Genomic DNA, 21564 nt, shown 5'->3' with positions numbered 1-21564 from the left:
ATAGAAGAAACGGTGTAAGCAAAAGAATCTTGTATTATGAGATATTTGAATTTTTGTGAGATAAAGGTTAGAATGATTTTAGAATCCCCTGTTTTAAATTTGGAAAATAATTAAAAATTGCATAAAAAGAATTATGGGTTAGAATTTATATGATTAAAATTCTTAATGAGTCTATTTTCAAGAGAAACAAACAGGAATATCATCTGAATCTCGTACTAAGAGATAATTAATTTTTAGAGAAGAAGTGTCAGAACTGTCAGACAACATAATAGGGATGACTTTGAAGAATTAACTGTACTTATTGGCTAAACCAAAAATTCTGAAAATTTTATGGTAAGAAGATATGTGAGTCTAGTTTCAGAAAAATCAAGCGGATCTTAATTTGGAGTTCCGTAGCGCAAGGTATAAATAATTTAGTGACCATGACTCGAGTAGACAGCTTGATGTAAACATGAGTAAATAGTGGAATTAAGTGCAATTTTGATTGTATTATCTTGAGAACATGTTGTGAGGATTGGTAAAAGTAGGTTAACAGATTGCTTATTATTTACATATCAACTTACTAAGCTTTATAGCTTACTTTATGTTATTTTTCTATGTTTATAGTGTTCCAAAGGCTCGCTCGGGTTGGAAATCGTCGGAGATCCCATCACACTACCCAGCTATGGTTTCGGTACTTAAAAGGTTTGTAATTTTGGTTATATGGCATGTATAGGCTAGTTGGTTTGTTAAGTGTATAAGTGATTTTGGCTATTGGTGCCTACATGTTTGAAATGTATTGAGCCATGAGATTTGGCTTGTTTATAGTGTAAGGTTTGATATGTAGATGGCCTTATAATTGGAATGTACTTGTGTAGGGTTAACCCTTATGGTTGGAGAATGGGCCTTGCAAATGGCCTATATTCATCCACGTGGCTGTTCACATGGGCGTGAGACGTTTGTTACTTAGAAAATTCTTAAAGTTTCGAAAATTTTTATGTGAAACCAGTTTTGTCCTGAACTTTCTTAAAAGCATGTTTTAGATCTCGTAGACCTATTTAAGGGATAATGTGATTATGAATGAATGTGATATGATGATAGATGATCAATGTATATGAAATGTTTGTATGATGATGTGAATTGTTCAGTAATGCCTCTTAACCCTAGTCTGGCGATGGATACGAGTTAGAGGTGTTACAATCTCCTCCAAGGGATGATTTTTACGAGGAAATGCTGTGACCTGTGTTGGATACCTTAATCCCGAGTGGAGATGAACTATATATGCATGACTTATATACTTTAATGTAAGTAAAAGCCTGAGTTCAAATAGATAAAGAACCGAAAGCTGTTGCGTTGGGTATATGACTTCTATAATATGTAGCATCATTCACAATAATGGAATTTATCGACCAAGAAATGGGTAAATGATATCCTATCATTGTCATTACATTATAGATTAAAAGTAAACGTGGTCACAAATCATTTGTCTTTATGATGAATGACTTAATTACTATTTGATAGTTATTGACGTTTCATGAATTAGTCTATCAACAGATTTGTTCATAGAGTTCTTATTAATGCTTGTGAATTTTCTACCCTATCCCCCTTCGAAAGCTTAAAGGGCTTTCAGATTTGCGAGATGGACTCTCTCTTGCTCATGACCATAACTTTTTAAATATTGAGATTGAAGTAGATGCTAGTATTGTGCTTTCCTTTATGCATTTCCCTAGTAACTGAAATACTTTATTATCTCCTCTGATTGATGAGTAGAGGACGCTCATCCATTCTATGAATTCTAGCTGCTGAAGACATGTCTTTCAGGAAGGAAACAAGTCTACGGATGCATTAGCTTGTTTGGGCAATAATTTTCATTTGTTTTTATCATTAGATGAATATTGTGTTTTTTTTCTTTCTATGTTCTAATCCCCCGGACTGTTTGTGTTGTCTTTTTTTAGATGATGCGATCGGGGTAGTAATATATCGAACTCTATTTTAGTGTTTTATTAATACAATGTTCCTTTTTCGACCAAAAAAATACATAATATGTGACATTTGCATTTTAACTCGGAATTAGGTACAGTGATGGATCAAGTCAGGAATTAGTGCAAAATTCTTGAAGTAGAACAAATAGGAATTTTGAGTATTAAATTAGAAAGCATTTAGACCTAATAGGAAATTAGAAAATACTCCTTAGATAGGAAAATTTTAAATAGAAGTTTTGACTAAATTGAAGGAGTATAGAAATCATTGTGGCAAAAGTAGGAAATTAGGAAGTTATGAGAATATATGGAAAAGGTGGAAAAACATGGAAGGACTAATAGGAAATTTACTTAGTAAAAATATGAGTCATAGGCATTATGAAAGATGAAAAAGGATAAAATGGTAATTAGCCAAGTAGATATTTTCTTAGACATAGTGATTAAGGCCAAAGTGAAATGATGGATGGCTAGAGGACTTATTAGCAATTTAACCATTTTAATTTAAAATGAAGAGGTTTTTTTTTGAAAAATAGTGTAGAAAGATGAGAAAAAGATGATAACATCGTCTTTCTTATTCAATAAGCCACCGTCACTCTCATCTCATCTTCTCCAAACTTTTGTTTTTATCCTAATTAAGTTCTTCCACCATTGTTGAACAAACCAAGCTCAAAACCTTCCATTTCTTTGATGTTTCTTAAGTAAAAACATTAGATAAAGCTAGTAGATACCTTAGTTTTATGAGGAGAGCTTCCATAGAGGAGTTAAAGAGGAGAGAAAGTTAGGGTTTAGTTGTAATCTCAAGTATTCAAGGTAAGAAAAGATAAAATCTTTCATAACATACATGTTAATTTCGTTAAATAGCATGGGAAAAGTTATTTAGTTTTGGTTTTAACTTGATAATATTATGTGATTTGTTATGTATTTAAGAAAAAAAGAAGATTGAAAACCCAATTGAAGGAAAAGGAAAAGAGAAGGCCAATGAATAAGAAGAGAAGAAAAATACTTCATTTTAACTTTTGTTGTAAGTACTACAAGATTTTATTTTATTTTCTTTAAATGCTTATGTAATAATATGAAATTACTTAGGATAGAAATGTAAATTAAATATATATATTTAGTTATAGATATTAAATAAAGGGTTGAATTATGAAATTATTATAGGTGAAGAATATGAAATGGTATATTTGTTGTAATGATGTTGTGAAAGAAATATATGTGTGAAAAAGGTGTGATATTTGTGATTTGTGAAATGGGGACTAAATTGTGAAAGATGGAAACATGTGAAATATTTTTTAAAATACTTATGTGAAGAATATAAAGATGTGAAATTCAGCTTTTATGCCCAAGTAAACAGAATTAGAAATATTAGGATATTAGTGGCATGCCATTAAGGATCCTCAGTGCACTCTCTGTTTTCTAGTACGTTTGTGCTATCTGCATTAGCATCTTGGTGCTCTCTGTTTACTTGTGCATATAGTTGCACCTCTGTACTTGATCCGTATATCCTGAATTGTTCTAAATAGTCTATTGTGGGCAAATGTGTGAAATGCAAGTAATATGAGTATTTAAAGTATTAAGGTAAGCATGTAAATTGTTTAAGGTAAGTAAGTTGGTAGAAATAAATTTCTTATTATAATGATGTCCATGTATGGAAGCTTGATATAAATTTGGAATATTTTATACATATGTTATATTCTTTTATCTTATAGTGCTTACTAAGCCTTCACTGGCTTAACGTGTTTATTTTCAACGCGTATGTACAGTTAGATTTGACGAGTTTGATTGGAGTTGTTAGCTATTCATCTCATCATATCCTCAAGCTCAGGAAAGTAGGTATTATGTTTTGGTGAAGAAATGGCATGTACATATTTTTTTAAGTTAAGGATTTTGAATATGTTGGGTTCTGCTACAAACTTTGTAATTTTTGTAGGATTTAAATGAAGTTTTTATAAATTAATGTTGTATGGTAATGCATATGTGTTTGAATGTCTTTTACACTGAAATTAGTGTTTTAGATTGGAAAGAAATTGAAATTTTTTATGCAGGGACTAAGGTGTAAAATTTTAAAAATTGTAAAAAAATTCCTTCAATTTTGGCCCACATGACCTCAGAGAGTTACACGAGCTAGCCACACGGTCGTGTGAGTATTAAAAATTGGTCAATTTTAGAGCAGCACAAGCTCAAAGATTTACACTACTTGGTCACACGGCTATGTGTGCCCTATTTTTTTTTGTAAAAAATTATATTTCACTTTAAAACACTGTTTTAAATACACAAATGTTTAAGGAACTTATTGAGCTCCTCACTAACATTTATCGGGATACTTCCGGTTTCAATTTGAGAATTAATGAGCTCTACCATATAATTCATCGTATCCAAAAAAGGAACTTTGGTGCTTTTAATAGACTTAAATCGTTCCCCACGATCCCTTATTGTTTTATTAAGGACCCTACCTTACCAATTGAGCCATATATTTTTGAAGTTAAAACTCTGGTTTCAGAAATCACTGAATCACCTTCCTTTAAAGGGCAATTAGCATTCGATCCAAAAATTTCCTTAAAAAAAGCTATCAAATGCTTCGTAGGGCCCAGCAAATTTGAATTTAAAGTAACCTTCATTTATATTGGACTGTCAAAAATTTGGGTTAAAATGCAAATAGCATTTAATTGAAAACCACTCGTGATTTGAGGCCCTTTCCCACAATTTTCCATAATTTCTCCAAAATGTTGCGGTAATACTGCTCCTTCATTTGCCAACTTGCCCACAAAATCCTCATGAACCTTTTCAATTGGGCTTGAAATGCCAAAGTCCACTTTGTGGCTGCCATCATTCTGTCCAGAATAATTTAAAGATGGTCCAACTGAAACAGTAGCCCGTCTCCCAACAGACCCTTTTCCAGCATCTATCCCTATGTCAACTGCTGAGTCTAGATCCTTTTCTACCGCACAATTTGGCCTAACTCCAATAATTTATGCATTTAAATTTTTGGCCTATACCTCAAGCCCAGCCCACAGCCAAGACCTTACTTCTCTAATCCCCCTATTTCATTAGTCGACCCTACAACCTTAGCCCCTCTCCCTTTTATAGCATCTCGTTTAAGCATATTTAGAAAATCCATTTTTTTTAAATTGAATCCTCGATAAATCAGACCCCTCACCCTCATCTTTCCCATTTTTGTTACCTCTTGAAATTAATGCTTGGAATCATGACCCAGCTTCATCTTTTTCTGAAATTTGAGTCGCTAGCTTTTGAGGTTCCTTGAGATTCCAGCAAGGACGCCTTTCAACAATCATCCATGGACCAAACTAAGTCACGTCTTCCACCGAATCTCCAATTGTCGAACCAGTTGCCATAGAACCATCATTAACTCCGGCGTTCCCCTTGTCACCGACCGAGAACAAACACAAATCCTTAACATGACAGTACCACCCGTATGAGAAATAAATAGTTGGTAAGGATTCATACTCAATTTTCTATGGTTTACCGTTAACCAAAATCTGAGAAATTAAAGGCTTATCCAGATTTACAAATATTGCCATTCGAGCAAACTGTCCCCTTAACCTTTTGTGAGTGTTAAAATCAAGCTTCGCCACCTTCCCTATAATCGGCCTATTTCCTTGAGAATCTTATTGTTATACAAGTATCCAGGAAGGCCTAGTAGCCAAATCCAAGTCATAACTATCGTTGGGAATGGTTGGAGTGGGTTGAAATCCAGTGGCCACGGTTAAACCATGAGATATTGGCCTAATCTAGCTAACCCAGTGACTAATTTGTAAAACTATCAAATGTTTAGGATTATTCCATTGATGATTTTGAGTGGTTCTTTAAGTTTTATGGAATATTATTGAGTTTGGTTGTTGGAAGGACTATTTTGTAAAGTAGTTTTTGGTGATTTTGTTGTTAAAGGACTAAAATGTTAAAGTGATAAAATTACAAGGACTTGATGTGAATAAAATGAAAACATGAGCTATAGTAAGGCTTAAATGTTTCGGCTAGGTTGGGTTCTAGTTAAAATTGGTCTAATTGTGTGTTTTGGTTTTAGGGACTAAATTGCATAAAAGTAAAATATTGAGGGTAATTTTGTAAAATAGTAAAGAAAGGACTTAGTTGCATAAAATAATTTAATTTTTTTGTGGAATTAGTTAATTGAATGAAATTATTATTCTAGATCAAGAACGAGCTAAAAATCCTGAAAAAGAAAAAATTACAGAATAGTCCCTGTATCTTGTTGTGCTGCAGTTTAGTCAGGTAAGTTCAATTGGTTTAATTCTAATACATTTTTAAAATGCTATTTGATGAAATTCAATTTTTGAATGTTGATTAATACAAATGTTGTCTTGTAAATGAGAACTGATGGAATGAAACGATAGCATTGTTTTTGTTTAAAAACCCTAAGTCGGATGAACATAGGATAGAGTACGATTGGCATGCCAGCAGGCTATTTTGCGCGTGGTATGAGATTGATATGAGAAATGACAAAAATTTCTATATATCCTCTGTTCACTGAATATAACAAGGTCCTACATTTTTTGTGGACTATCGAGTTATATTACAATGTTTCTGGTGTGTTACAGGGGCGAATGTTGGCCTACAGGCTAGCCACTTGTTATCGGTTGGTCTGGCTTATATGAGTGCCTGTTGTGTTTGGATGGTTAACCGTGTACTCGTATCCGTATATTTTTCATCGGCATCATTTTATTGATCTCTGAATGTTATTGAAATGTAGATAAATAATTTGTACTATTGTTGAGCACTACTCACCTGTTGTGAGCTATGATTGACAGGAATTCTGTTAATAACTTTGTTGACAGGAACTTTATTCATTAATATTTTTATTTGAATTGTTATGTTTGATTCGGTAAGATTTATCGTTAATTAACAAACTTACTAAGTTTTATGTAAGCTTACTCGTGTCTTGTCTTTTTCTTTGTAAATTACGTTTTGTGGAAATCGGGAGATTGGATCAACACGAAGAATCACACTATCTGATGACCTCTTTAGTATATTTTGAATTTAAATTGGCTTATATGGCATGTAATAGTACCATTTGGTCATGACTGTAATGGTTTATAAGAATTTTGAAATGTGTATGTGATATGTTTTTGATGTTGTGGAATGAGTAACTAATGTGGTAAGCATATTAAGTTCCAAGTTTTAGCATGAGTGCTCAAGCATGGAATAGTAAGTTTGATATGAATTATGCAAGGCATATTAAAATTGAATGCAAGTTATTTTGAATGAGTTGAGGCTTGTGTACTGGAATTCTAGGTAAAAGAAATGTTAGGTGTTTGAAATGTGGTGTTATTAATGACACATTGATTAAGCCTTAGGTTGATTGTTTGGCATGCTTTGGGTGTTATTGAAATGCATTATGAAGTCTTATAATCATATGTTGAGATTTGGTTTAGGAACTTAAGCATTTGGACATGAAATGAACACATTTTGGGTCATTTTTGGGCACACACGAGCTAACACACGACCGTCTGTCACACACAGGCAACCCACACGAGCGTTAGCCTCTAGCGTGTTATGGTGCAGGTTAATCCACACAGGCACAGAGATTTACACAGCCTGGCAACACGGCTGTGTGACCCTAAGCCACACGGTCACAGAGAGTTACATGGTCTGGTCACACGATCATGTAACCTTATATTACATAGGCATAAAGAGTTATACGGTCTGCATACACGGGCATGTGGAAATCCATATGGCCATGTCTAAAGCCACATGATCTGGGCTCTATCACACAGCCTGGACACACGGCTGTGTGACCCCTATTTTTGAAATTTTTCCGTTTTTCCTTGTATGTTCTGATTTGCTTCAAATTGGTCAATGATTGTTCCTAAACTATTTTTAAAGCCACATAGGCTCGATTTAGGGTCCATAACTGTATGTTTTATTCCAACCTGGTTATATTATGAATTTGTTAATTAAATTTGTTAAACTTGATGTTATATGTTATTAATTGGTCTGAATTGTACAGTAATACTTCGTAACCCTGATCCAGTGATGGGTACGGGTTATGGGTGTTTTTAAAGGTCATGTACTCCAAAACTGACTTCTAAAACAAGCCAAAACATTACTCATTTCTTAGGTACCAAGCCAAACCAATATCAACCATTTTTATACATTCAAAACACATTCAAACAAGCTTAAAACATACCAAAATCATTCAACCTATGTGCCTAACCAATATGCCTTCATTGGCACCAAAATTCAAATATCAAACTAAATTCATATTCAACAATTACAAGTTCAACTACTTTATAATCTTATCAAACATACGGTTCCATCCATCAAGCTAATAACTTATCAAATCAATTTCTACCACCTCATTCTATGAACAAATCCATCCACCTTGATATCTCAAACACCTTTATAAACCCATACTCCTACTACATGACAAGTTCAACACCACATTATTAACTATAAGCATACAAAATATTACACAAATATAAAACATACCAGTTGTAGAAAATACTTATAACATACACAAGTTACTTCTATTACATGCCACATATCCCAAAATAAACATTTTCAAAATCTACCGAAAGATTGTTGCATAGTGTGATCTTTAAGTTGATTCAATCGTCTAATTCCACAAAATGATATCTAGAAGGAAACAGGAAAAATGGCATGAGTAAGCTTCAATAGAGCTTAGTAAGTTCACAAGTCGAAATAATAAAACTTACCATATAAACATAATATAAGTTTTAACAACATTGTTAATAAACATTAACCCTGTCAACCATAATCATTCAACAGGTGAGTTTTATATACACGAATTACACAATATACTCAACTATACAAGGTCATTTAACACCAAGTCACGTTATAATATCGGATATCATGTAAACATTTATATAATTCATTAGCAAGACATTTAATCATTTAAAATTTGCCCAATGAATGATATAAACAATACGAATTAGTTATCCACCCAAGACACGCCAGAATACTCAACCGAGCTAATCCAACCAAGAATACGCCTAGGCATCAAGTGCCTAGCCCATAGGCTAGCATCCCTCTAGAAACATGCTTGGGCACAATGTGCCAAGCCCATAGGCATCCGCCCCTGAAACATGCCAGAAACACTGTAGATATAACTCGGTAATCTACAAAAAATGTTGGACTCCGGTATATCTAGTGTATATAACAAGTCAAGAATTATCATCTCATCATAATTCAATCTCGTATAGCGCGTAAAATAACCTATTGATATGTCAATTGTATCCTATCCTATGTTCATCCGGGCTCAATACATAAAACCACGTAACATTTTACATTTCAATTACATTACAATTACATTACTCACCTTAAATTCATTTAAGACAACTTAATTATACATATATATATTCAACAACGCATAAATCATAAGTAGAAATAGTATTATAAATTACATTAAATTAAACCTTTTGAACTTACCAGGGCTAAATTGCAAAGATAGTAAAATTCAAGGACTAATTAACAACTTTCCCTTTTTCACTATTATCTACTAGTTCTTGGTCTATAAAGTAATGCATTTCAACTTATTAGCTTCAACTTCATGTAACATTCAATTTAATGCATGTCTTCCTATTTATAATTTTTTTTCACAATCGCCTTAAACTTTTACACTTTTTTTATTTGATCCCTAAGACTAAAACAAAATTATTATCACAATTGCACCGAATTCATAACCACCCCAATTAGCCCTCACATGTTGAAATTTCACAAGAAGAACATGTTATATTTATTTTATTTTCAATTAAACCCTTAAATTTAGAAATTATACAAAATCACTTTACAAAATAGCTCAAAATCACCATCAAGCTTCCAACCAAAACGTTTACAAATAAAGAGCTTCAAAAACACAAATGGTATGTTTTCTAAACGTTGACAGTTTCACAAAATAGTCCCTAGACTAGCTAGATTAAGTTACAACGATCACAAAAACATAAAATTCATGAAAAACAAATTGAAAAACAAATACCATACACTAGATTTATGCTTGGCCAAAACTAGAAGAGCTCACTAATGGTGTTTCTTTTTTATTTTCGGTAATGAAGATGAATTGAAGATGATAACATATTTTGTTATCTTTTCATTTTTACATATTTATTAAACTACCTTATTAGCCTTGATTATTAAATCAAATTTCACTCAAAACCAAACACTTAACCATCCACCATACATCAATTCGGTGGATTTACCACATTAAGCCCTTAATTTATGAGTTTAAAACCATTTAGTATAAATTCACTTATAGTGATTAACTTTTATAACTTTTACGGTTTAATTATTTTTACTAGTTAACTATCTAACCACCAAAGTTTCTAGACCAACTTTAATATACTCATATAATCACTCTGTAAATATTTAATAAAAATATTTACGGGGTCGGTTTATAGAAACGAGGTCCTGATACCTTATTTTTCAAAACCACTTGTACTTAACTAATCATTCCTTTAGCAAAAAGAATTATTATATCAAGATTCAATTTAATACTATATTTGCCTCATAAATGTTAAAACAATATAATTTATGAACTCACTGTTGGATTTGTGGCCCCGAAATCACTGTTTCTGACACTACTAGAAAACAGGCTGTTACAATTTTAATATTATTTGACCTATGAATTTAGCCTATAAATAGGCCCTTTTTTCACCCTAGAAATATAACTCATTACACATTTAGGTATTAGCTTTTACAAGCTTTTAGAGAATTTTGTGTTTACGTTTTAAGGGTTCTTATTTTTGGTTTTGGGGTTTAGTTTTTCCTCCATCTTTTGTACTCTCGTTTTTATCATTTTAGTGAAATTATCTCTGCCCGTGGTTTTTTATCCTCTTCAAAGGGGTTTTTCCACGTAAAATATTTGTGTTCGATCTTTTCAATTTCTTCGTTATTTTACTTGTTCGTTGCTTAATCGGGTTTATCCCCAACAAAGTAGTGTCAGAGCTAGTTCAATTTTCGTAATCAACCTGTTCAGAAATGAAAGCAACAAGGTTTGATATTGATAAGTTCGATGGCATCACAAATTTTAATCTATGGCAAGTTTGGATGACGACAATTCTGATTCAGAGCGATCTTAAGAAAGTCCTTACAGAGAGGAAGTTTGTATACATGGATAAATCAGAATAGGATAGGTTAGATAAAAATTCTTTATCCATGATTCAATTATGTCTAACAAATAATATGTTGTGAGAGGTTTTTATGAAGAAAAACGATATTCACCTTATGGAAAAGGTTAGAAACCCTCTACACGACAAACTTTCTAGCTAACTGATTGGTGTTGAAACAACATTTATACAGGCTCCACATGAACGAAAGTGAGCACCTTAGAGGTCACATCAGTCAATTTATTACTCTTTTTAATGATTTAAAAAATGTTGAGGTTTAGATTGACGATGAAGATCAGGCTATGCTATTATTGTGTTTTTTACCCCTTTCATACAAGTTTTTCAAGGAGACCCTGATTTATGGTGAAGATAATCTCTCATTCAAGGATGTAAAGGTTCATCTGTTGAGCAAAGACAAACTCAAAAATAAGTTTGGTTCGGATAGCAAGTTAGTTAGGCAAGCCTCGATTTTGGTAGCATTAAGGAAGCGAGACAAGAGATATAGCTATTGTAAGAAGTTAGGTTACGTCAAGACAGATTGTTATAAACTATGAAATAAAAGGACTATTAAAAGCAACAAGGAAGATTTAGCTGGTACTAATTTGGCCAATGACAAAGGTGATGATTTCTTTTTTGTGTCAACAAGTAAAAGCTCTGAGCTTACGTTCGAATGGATTTTGGATTCGGGGTGTTCTTTCCATATGTGTCCCAATAGGAACTGGTTCTTCACATACAGTTCAGTTGAAGGTGGAGTTGTGTGCATGGGAAATGGTTCACCTAGTAAGGTAACCGATATTGGTACTGTTCAGATCAGGATGCACAATGGGACAATTAGGACACTGTCAGAAATTAGGTATGTACCTGACTTAAAGAAAAATCTCATCTCCTTAGGAATTTTGGACTCGAAGGGTTGTAGACTTAACATCGAGTCAAGCGAAATTAAGGTATCCCGTGGGGCTCTCATTTTGATGAAAGGTAAAAAGATTGGCAGTCTTTATGTTCTAGAAGGATCAACTATAACCGGTGAAACATGACATCCCTCGTCTGTTAAGGAGTCGAAGTCAACTCATTTAAAGCGGAGACAACTTGGTCATAGGAGGGAAAAATGTATGATCGTTTCTTATTAAAGAGGTTCTTTTTGGATGCAGGTTTTGAAAAGATAGGGTATTGCATTCGTGAAAATCAGACTTGGGTCAATTTTGATTTGGCAGTGCATAAGTCAAATACTAGAAGACTTTCAGCTTCTAAGCACAACTTCAACCTAGTTAATATACTGCATAGTTTGAGATAAGTTCATGGCGGGCTTTGGCAAAGAAGGCGTTATGAGAAATACGAGTCAATGTGGAGATTTGTGGAGTTATGTCTCGCATTTTTTGGGTTTTCTTCTCCCAGTTAAAATTTGTTTTTAGTTTCTCGCTTAAACTCTTATTAGTGTAGATTATTTTAATATTATTTGACCTACGAATTTAGCCTATTAATAGGCCATTTTTTCCACCCTAGAAATATAACCCATTACACATTGAGGTATTAGTTTTTATAAGCTTTCAGAGAATTTTATGTTTACGTTTTGAGGATTCTTATTTTGGGTTTTGAAGTTTAGTTTTATCTTTATCTTTTGTACTCTTCATTTTTGCCGTTTTAGTAAAATTATATTTGCTTGTGATTTTTTATCCTCTTTGGAGGTATTTTTTCACTTAAAATATTTTTGTTCGATCTTTTCAATTTCATCATTATTTTACTTGTTTATTCTTAACCGAGTTATCCCCAACAATCCCATAAGATTAAAAAGCTTTGGAAAGGATGGAGAAAACTAGAGATTGAAATATGGTAAGACTCAATCTTGGGTAATCAAAGACCCAAAGTCTCGACCTTCGTCAATAATGCCAAGCTTTCATTAATATCTATGGGACTAAATTTAAATACATGAAATATGAACTTTTACATCTCTCATTGACTATTCCTAATGATGTAATGTCTTCTTTTAACTCGAGTGAATAATTTTTTTTCATATTCACTCAATTACCAAATTCATGTACATTTAAAAAAAATTATGGATCACATTTTAAGACATGAAATTTGATTTTTTTACTTTTATATTCATAGGTAGTTCTTTGGATAGATCTAGTATGTGAGCTATGCAAGAAAAGATTCAACACCTATACTTGGTGAAATAGGTATCCACATGTTATGCATACCATCGTGAAGTTATGAAGTGTTGCTCTTAGCGAGGCTGAGGTGTTTTAGGTTACGGTGTAGCGAGATTATGGTGATGAAGATTGGATAAGCGATGTAACATGACTTTTGTAATACCCAATTTTAGCCCAGGCTCACAAAAGAAAAAAAACCCAAAGTAATATCATTTGGCCCGATCGGAATTGCCCATTACTTGAAAAGGTTGAAGGTCCATCTACAAGCTTATGGAAACATAATCTTCAGGGATATGCAATCTTAGATATGATATGCAATCTTAGATATAATATATAATCTTAGATATGATATGCAATCTTAGATATGATATATAATCTTAGATATGATATACAATCTTAGAAGATATGATTTTGTAATCTTAGAGATTTAATTTGTAGATACCCTTTAATCTCAGCCGTTGATGTAATTGATCTGTACCGTTGGATTTGGGGAGGATCAACTATAAATAGAGGCCTCTCCCTTCATTGTAAAAAGAAAAAAAGGGAGGAAGAATAAAAAAGAGAACGATTGGCAGTTTTTTAAAGGTGGCTTACTATTTTTTTTCTTTTGATTATTTTTTACTTATTTACGATTTTAAAAAAAGGGAGAAGGCCACTGCGAATGTTATTTAGCCCCTCCGCCTTTTAATGTTTTTGTAATTAAGTTTTTTTATTTTTTTAATTTACCCTTTTATTTATTTTTATTTCAATTTGGTCTAATTTGAACGGCGTCGTTTAGAGGAGAAGGGAAAATTGCCCTTCCAGCCCCTCCCTCTATGTAATTCGAGCGTTCAATTAAGTCCTTCAAACTTTATTTATTTGCGAATTTACCCCGGATCTTTACTGGCGATCCAATTTAGTCCAATTTCATATTTTCTTTAAAAATCAATATTTTTGACAATGCAATTGTATTCTTTTAATTTTTATTTTATAATTCTCATATGCAATTATTATTTTTTTATATGTATATTTAAGCATGTATTTATGTTTTTTATACTAAAATTTTCGCATACTTATATTTTATATACACATGTTTAATTTATTTAATTAATTTTAATATTATATTAATTGTTTAAAACTTATATATTTTTTTATGTGTACAGGTATATTTTTTTATTCGCTTATTAATTTATGTTTGCATATTTTTATTATTATCTTACCTATGTATTTGATATTTTGCACATCATTATTTTGTTTATTTATTTATTTATTCATATTATTTCTATGAAATTGTTATATTTATTATTGATATTTGTTTAAGGGGCATTCATTCACATATTCAACATAACATTACTCTATCTCTTATTTAATTTTACAATAAAACGCTTCAAAATAGAGGTAATCCTCGTATTTAGGATTTTTCAAGGAAATTGAGCCCTAACGTATTGGGTTCCGATTTTTTTGAAAATCTAACAATCGAGGATTTCTCTTTAATCAAAAAAAAATAAGAACTCATTATTGGGAATTCAACACGTTGTGTCCTAACGTATTGGATGTGACGCATTGATTTCTCGAAATGAATATTTTTTTAAAAAAATAATAAAGGAAATATTCTGAGTTTGGGATTTTAGAGGAATTGTGCCCTAACGTATTGGGCCGCGATTTCTTAAATCTTGAATAAATGGATATTCTTTTACATTTTTTATTGCACTAGTATTTTGCCGTAATTCATTTTTGGGAAAAATTAGAATGTCGTGCCCTAACGTATTGGGTGTGGTTTTTTATTTCTCTGAAATGATAAGGGTCTTAATACGTAACGTTTTAAGTTTTTGCTAAGGATTACGATTTTCAAATTTTCGACATTAAGACATTAATTAATTAACTAGGTACCAATTTTTGGGCGTAATGAGGGTGCTAATCCTTCCTCATACGTAACCGACTCCCGGACCCGTTTTTCTAAAATTTGTAGACCAAAGTCATTTTTAGGTGACCCAATCACACCTCAATAAAAGATTGGTGGCGACTCCCAACTTTCATTTTTTTTAAATCGACAACCTAAAATTTTTGTTTTTCAAAAGGACGGTTTCGACAACTTTAATATAAGTTTTTAAGATTCAGTGATCAACACTTAATTTAAACCACGACTAAAATCGTCATTATTTTTTAATAAGGAAGGAATTAAAATTTAGAGATTAAATTTTAATTTTAACAAAGTAGAGCGAATAACTTAAAGTAGACCAATGGAAAAATTGTAAGGAAAATCCCAACTCTTCTACAACTTTCTATTCCTTTCGCGCACATAGAGAATTCAAAGCCCGTCTTAACACCACCACCAACCCCCCCCCCCCGGCAAAAGAAAAAAAAACAGTTCCAATACAAGAAAAAACCCAAACTAAATTTCAAAATCTCCCATTTTATCCTCAAAAATGGCCTCAAGAAGGCTAACAAGGTCCGCTTTTTCGGCCATTAAAGTATCAAAAGCCTCAATTCCCTACCTGTTTCGCGCTCGCGCCATCTCCGCCGCTGCTTGTACTTTGCGTAATTCCCTCATTTCGCCTCACCGGTCTCAAAATTTCAACGCAGTGGCGGCGAACAACGGCGGCTTCTTCTCTCTCACTCGCAGCTATCACTCTTCCCCTCCACGTTACTCTTCTGCCACTAGCCCTGCGCAGGTTTATATATTGTTTTTTGAACTTTTCATTTCTAATTATGAATTTCATTTCGGTTTTATTTACTTTGAGAGACACTCGAGTAATTGAACTGTTCTGTTTGTGTGTGTTTTTTTTAGCAAACTTTAGCTAAGGAAGGCATTTGGATTCAATTTCTGTGTATGTGTGTATAATTGTTTGCTTTCTTCATTTTAGTTTGGCTTAGAATAAGCACTTGGTTATCAATAATGTTAATTTTGCCGGCTTGATTTGACTTTATTGATCAATTACATTGTAGCGTCTTAACCATTGTTATGCTCATGTTAGCTATATCTGTATTCTTGGATATTTTCTTGTCGCAACAACCGATCAGAGTACAAATTTTATGAAATTTGGCTCAATTACATTGCAGTGGTTTCACCGTTGACATGCTCGTGTTAACTCTCTTTGTGTTCTCCGATATCAGATCAACCAATCAGAGTACAAGTTTTATGATATTTGGTTCGATTACATTGTAGTGGAATTATTGTTGTTATGCTCGTGTTAACTCTCTTTGTTTCCTTGGATATTTCTCATCAGATCAACCAATCAGATTACACTGATATGGCCTGGGAGGGCCTTGTTGGGGCTGTTCAAGCAGCAAAGGATAGCAAACAGCAAATGGTGGAATCTGAACACTTAATGAAAGCTCTTTTAGAACAAAAGGATGGGTTGGCTAGAAGGATTTTCACAAAAGCAGGGCTTGACAACACTTCTGTTCTGCAGGCTACCGATGACTTTATATCGAAGCAGCCTAAAGTATGTATTTTAATTGGTTATGTTTACTTCGTGAGTTTGCTTCAATGCTTTATTCTTTTTATATGATATTCGTGATATAGGGGGCGTTTATTTCCCTCTGGCAGGTGATGGACACAAGTAACCCTATAATGGGATCAAATCTTAGCTCCCTTTTAGACAATTCTCGAAAGCATAAGAAAGAAATGGGAGATAATTTTGTTTCGGTGGAACATTTTGTCCTAGCATTTACCTCAGATAAGAGGTTTGGGCAGCAGTTGTTCAAGAACCTCCAGCTTAGTGAGCAGGCTTTGAAGGATGCCATTAAAGCTGTTCGTGGAAATCAGTGTGTAACTGATCAAAGTATTATGTTAACTTGAGTTTGCCATTTTTTTTTTTTTGGATTATAGTAGCATCATCTTATAGCAAAAATAACTAAGAAATTGATTGTGTATAAGGGAAAGTTAGAAAGTAGTTCTCACAGTTATGATTGAGCCAAATGCTATGATTTAAGTGATTTAGAACTTATGGATGAAGGAATAAAAAACTATAAACCACTGACTAGATGCTAGTCAAGCTTTACATGAGGCAATTGAACATGTTCTTGTGAAACATATTATTGCATGCCAACTCAAGTTAATCTTTGTTAACTTATCGTACGATATCCTTGAATTACATTTTCTTAAATGTCCCTTTCTTGATGTGTGTAGATCCTGAAGGAAAATACGAGGCACTTGAAAAGTATGGGAATGACTTGACTGAGCTTGCTAGGCGTGGCAAACTAGATCCTGTTATTGGCCGTGATGATGAAATAAGGCGGTGTATCCAGATACTATCAAGACGAACAAAAAATAACCCTGTTATAATTGGTGAGCCTGGTGTGGGGAAAACAGCAATTGCTGAAGGGTATGTTTATGAAGTATGTTGGGTTCTTGCGGTAATTCTTATGAGTAGAAAAATTTGTTCCATAGTTAGAACTTGTTAGGTGAGTTGCTTTTTTCCTTCTTGGGTATATATTTAGCATTTTATGATAGAGGATTACATGTATTAAGTTATTGGATTTTAAAGTAGCTACTTCAAGTTATCCATGGTCCTCTTTTTGCAGAAAATTTGGATATCCAGCTGTCGAGTAGTTCTTTACTGAGTTTTTGTAATTTTGCACTGCATGTCAAAAAATAGTATACTTAACAGAGAAGGTGCAGGAAAATATTAATTTAGTCCCTGTTCTTAACCAGAGTCGTACTACTTTCCTTTAAATTCTAATGATGCATTGACTGAGCTGGTATTATATGCCAGTGCTGCTAAGCATAAATTTCTAAGTTTCTTTTTAGTCACATCTGTTGCTCAATTATATGGGTGTGCATGAATACTTTGTGCGTGATCTTTTTGATAATGAAAATTTGTTTATTATGTTGCAGATTGGCTCAAAGGATTGTACGGGGAGATGTTCCCGAACCGCTGTTAAACCGAAAGGTAAGATTTTACAAAGAAGTTATCCATTTGAAATAGATACAAACATTTGAATATGGGTAGACATTTGCCTCTCTTGGATGAGCATGATGAACAAATAATTGTAGAAAGAAACTTAACTGGCAGTTTTGTTGACTATCTAGTCGGAATGGGTTCAATCTTAATGTTCATCTAACATTGACATTATTTCCTTGTTTTCTTCAGTTGATCTCCCTAGACATGGGTTCCTTGTTGGCTGGTGCCAAGTTTCGTGGAGATTTTGAGGAAAGGTTGAAAGCTGTGCTGAAGGAAGTTACTGCTTCAAATGGCCAGATTATTTTATTCATTGATGAGATACACACGGTTGTTGGTGCAGGTTTGTGCCTTGCTTTTATTGCTTAAAATATATGATTTTTTTTCTTGAACATTTATCACCGTTTCCTTTCAGAATTCATGTGTGCTAATGCACTAGTAGAACTTATACTGTTGCCCCTTGCTAGTTTTTGTATTGATTTGAACAGGTTTGGTTTCTAATTCTAAAGAAGTTATGGTTTATTATGGATACTAATGCGCTAAAGATGGTTTTTCCTAATTTGTTTAGGGGCTACTGGTGGTGCAATGGATGCTGGGAATTTGTTAAAGCCAATGCTGGGGAGAGGTGAGCTGCGATGCATAGGAGCTACTACATTGAATGAGTACAGGAAATACATTGAGAAGGATCCTGCACTTGAGCGCAGATTTCAACAAGTGTATTGTGGTCAGCCATCTGTTGAAGATACAGTATCAATTCTTCGAGGCTTGCGTGAACGCTATGAGCTACATCACGGTGTTAAAATATCTGACAGTGCTCTTGTTTCAGCGGCAGTTCTTGCAGACCGCTATATAACAGAACGTTTTCTGCCTGACAAAGGTAAAGCAGTGAGCAAAATGGGAAATTCTATAACTGCTGCATGGATTGATTTATGTTGATTATCTATCAACCTTAATATTTTGGGCAAATGAGCTTCTTAACAGCTCTAATTTAATTTCTTTTTTTTTTCAGCCATTGATCTTGTTGATGAAGCTGCCGCAAAGCTTAAGATGGAGATCACTTCTAAGCCCACAGAGTTGGACGAGATAGATAGAGCTGTTCTGAAGTTGGAGATGGAGAAGCTATCCCTTAAAAATGACACTGATAAAGCATCCAAAGAAAGGTTAAGCAAGCTGGAAAATGATTTGAACTCACTGAAACAGAAACAGAAAGAATTAACTGAACAGTGGGATCATGAGAAGGCTCTTATGACTAGAATCCGATCAGTGAAAGAAGAGGTAATTTTCATTTGTTCTCATTTCTGCTCTGTTAAATAACCTTCATATTTTTTTCTTAATCTCTGATTGCCCTTGTTTTATGTTTATAGATTGATAGAGTTAATCAAGAAATGGAAGCTGCTGAACGTGAGTATGATTTAAGTCGTGCTGCCGAGCTTAAATATGGAACTTTAATGTCTCTTCAACGCCAGTTAGAAGAGGCTGAAAAGAATCTTGCTGAGTTCCAAAAGTCTGGGAAGTCTTTGCTCCGTGAAGAGGTTACTGATCTTGATATTGCTGAAATTGTTAGCAAATGGACCGGCATACCTTTATCAAACCTCCAACAATCAGAAAGGGACAAGCTAGTCTTGCTGGAAAAGGAACTTCATAAGAGAGTAATTGGTCAAGATATTGCAGTAAAATCGGTAGCCGATGCAATCAGACGCTCGAGGGCAGGATTATCTGACCCAAATCGTCCAATAGCTAGTTTCATGTTCATGGGCCCCACTGGTGTTGGCAAAACTGAGCTTGCAAAGGCTTTAGCTGGTTTCCTTTTCAATACAGAAAATGCTCTGGTCAGAATTGATATGAGTGAGTACATGGAAAAGCATGCAGTTTCACGCTTGGTAGGGGCACCACCGGGCTATGTTGGTTATGAAGAGGGCGGACAACTCACTGAAGTTGTTCGTAGAAGGCCCTATTCTGTAGTTCTTTTTGATGAAATTGAGAAAGCTCATCATGACGTATTCAATATTTTGCTACAGCTATTGGATGATGGAAGGATAACTGACTCTCAGGGAAGGACTGTTAGTTTTACAAATTGTGTAGTAATAATGACTTCAAATATCGGCTCTCACTACATTTTGGAAACTCTCCAGTCAACATATGACAGCAAGGATGCTGTTTACAATGTGATGAAAAAACAGGTGGTTGAGTTGGCAAGACAGACTTTCCGCCCGGAGTTCATGAACCGGATCGATGAGTATATTGTTTTCCAGCCTCTTGACTCCAAAGAAATCAGTAAAATAGTTGAGTTACAGGTGATTAATCTTTGCAACCTTTCCTCCGTCTTTGATATTTGCCTCCTCCAATTTTTTTTCTTCATGAGGGATATGCTAAGACTAAAATATTACTATATTAGTAATTAACTTTGACCTAGTATCATTGGAACTTGGAAGCCTTGGAATAGAAAATAGTGAATACTAGATAAGATCTTTACTTTAGGTTCTTTTCAAATTAGAGGGAGCAATTGATCTGGTTAACTCTTTTTTTAAAATCTGACTTAACTGATCAACATTATATTTTAACCGATCTAACTGAACCGACTTTACGTGTATATCAATCAGAGCTTGCCCCAAAAGCACTTGCTAGAAAAATTATCAAAGAGGAGGGAAGTTAATATCAATGAATTGGTTATACTGTTATTGTATGTTATTTACTCGAGGTAGATACAGTTAAGGATTAAAGAGGTTTATTATCTCCCTTGTTTCCAGATGGTGCGGTTAAAAGATAGACTGCGACAGAAGAAAATCTATCTGCACTACACAAAGGAAGCTGTTGAACTTCTGGGGACACTGGGATTTGACCCTAACTTTGGAGCAAGGCCAGTTAAGAGGGTGATACAACAATTAGTGGAGAACGAAGTTGCAATGGGAGTGTTGAGAGGAGATTTCAAGGAGGAAGACTCGATCATTGTTGATGCGGAGTCCTTGCCGTCAGTGAAGGACCTTCCCCCCCAAGATAAGTTATGCATTAAGAAATTGGAGAGCAGTTCTCCATTAGATGTTATGGTTGCAAATGATTAGCGTTGCCTTTTGGAGATGTTTATCATTCGTACATATACAAGCAGTTTTAGGTTAAATAATGTTATACTTGATTTGAGTTCCTTTCCACATTTCAAAGTCAAAACAAAGATATTGTGATGAATCAGGGGTACTCGAACCCTTTTTCATAGCATTCCACTTTATTTATATATAAAAAAAACCTTATAGTTTCTCATATTTATTTTCATGTAAATTTCATTTTTTAAATTTTGGATCATTTTGAAGTCTTTTCGGGTTCAAAATAGTTTTGGGTTATTACGATTTCTGATTTTATTTTGGATGAGTTATTTGAGTTCTAGTGATTTTAGGTTTGAATGATTTCATATTCGAGTTAGTTTTGTGTTCAGGTCAATTTTAAAGCAAGTCGATTTGGGTTTGAGTTGTCAAATCAAGTTGGGTTG

At 33.7% G+C, this 21564-nt stretch overlaps 1 protein-coding gene and 1 long non-coding RNA gene across 4 annotated transcripts; both read left to right on the top strand.

Annotated features, from left to right (window-relative positions):
* Positions 1-5007: 5007 nt before the first annotated feature.
* On the top strand, positions 5008-7053 carry LOC107901622 (uncharacterized). The gene is made up of 2 exons (XR_001685327.2): positions 5008-5409; positions 6533-7053. It is a non-coding gene; the product is annotated as an uncharacterized lncRNA (long non-coding RNA).
* Positions 7054-15433: 8380 nt separating this feature from the next.
* On the top strand, positions 15434-21338 carry LOC107901621 (chaperone protein ClpB3, mitochondrial). 3 transcript variants are annotated; one of them, XM_041095421.1, is made up of 11 exons: positions 15718-15854; positions 16243-16310; positions 16410-16628; positions 16709-16967; positions 17315-17510; positions 18023-18077; positions 18279-18429; positions 18655-18963; positions 19096-19361; positions 19451-20380; positions 20834-21338. In XM_041095421.1, exons 3-11 carry the CDS (start codon positions 16434-16436, stop codon positions 21143-21145), a joined length of 2673 nt encoding a protein of 890 aa, XP_040951355.1. In that variant the 5' UTR covers positions 15718-15854; positions 16243-16310; positions 16410-16433; the 3' UTR covers positions 21146-21338. The 3 variants fall into 3 exon arrangements, with proteins under 3 accessions (XP_016683188.1, XP_016683187.1, XP_040951355.1); XM_016827699.2 differs by lacking the exon at positions 16243-16310 and having other exon boundaries at positions 15434-15854; positions 16733-16967; XM_016827698.2 differs by lacking the exon at positions 16243-16310 and having other exon boundaries at positions 15434-15854.
* The last annotated feature ends 226 nt before the right edge of the window (positions 21339-21564 follow it).

The sequence above is a fragment of the Gossypium hirsutum genome, chromosome D06 (assembly GCF_007990345.1).
Source record: "Gossypium hirsutum isolate 1008001.06 chromosome D06, Gossypium_hirsutum_v2.1, whole genome shotgun sequence".
In the NCBI taxonomy this organism is placed as follows: Eukaryota; Viridiplantae; Streptophyta; class Magnoliopsida; order Malvales; family Malvaceae; genus Gossypium; species Gossypium hirsutum.
The sequence above is the reverse complement of the archived record's forward strand: the minus strand, read 5'-3'. Positions and strand labels throughout refer to the sequence as shown.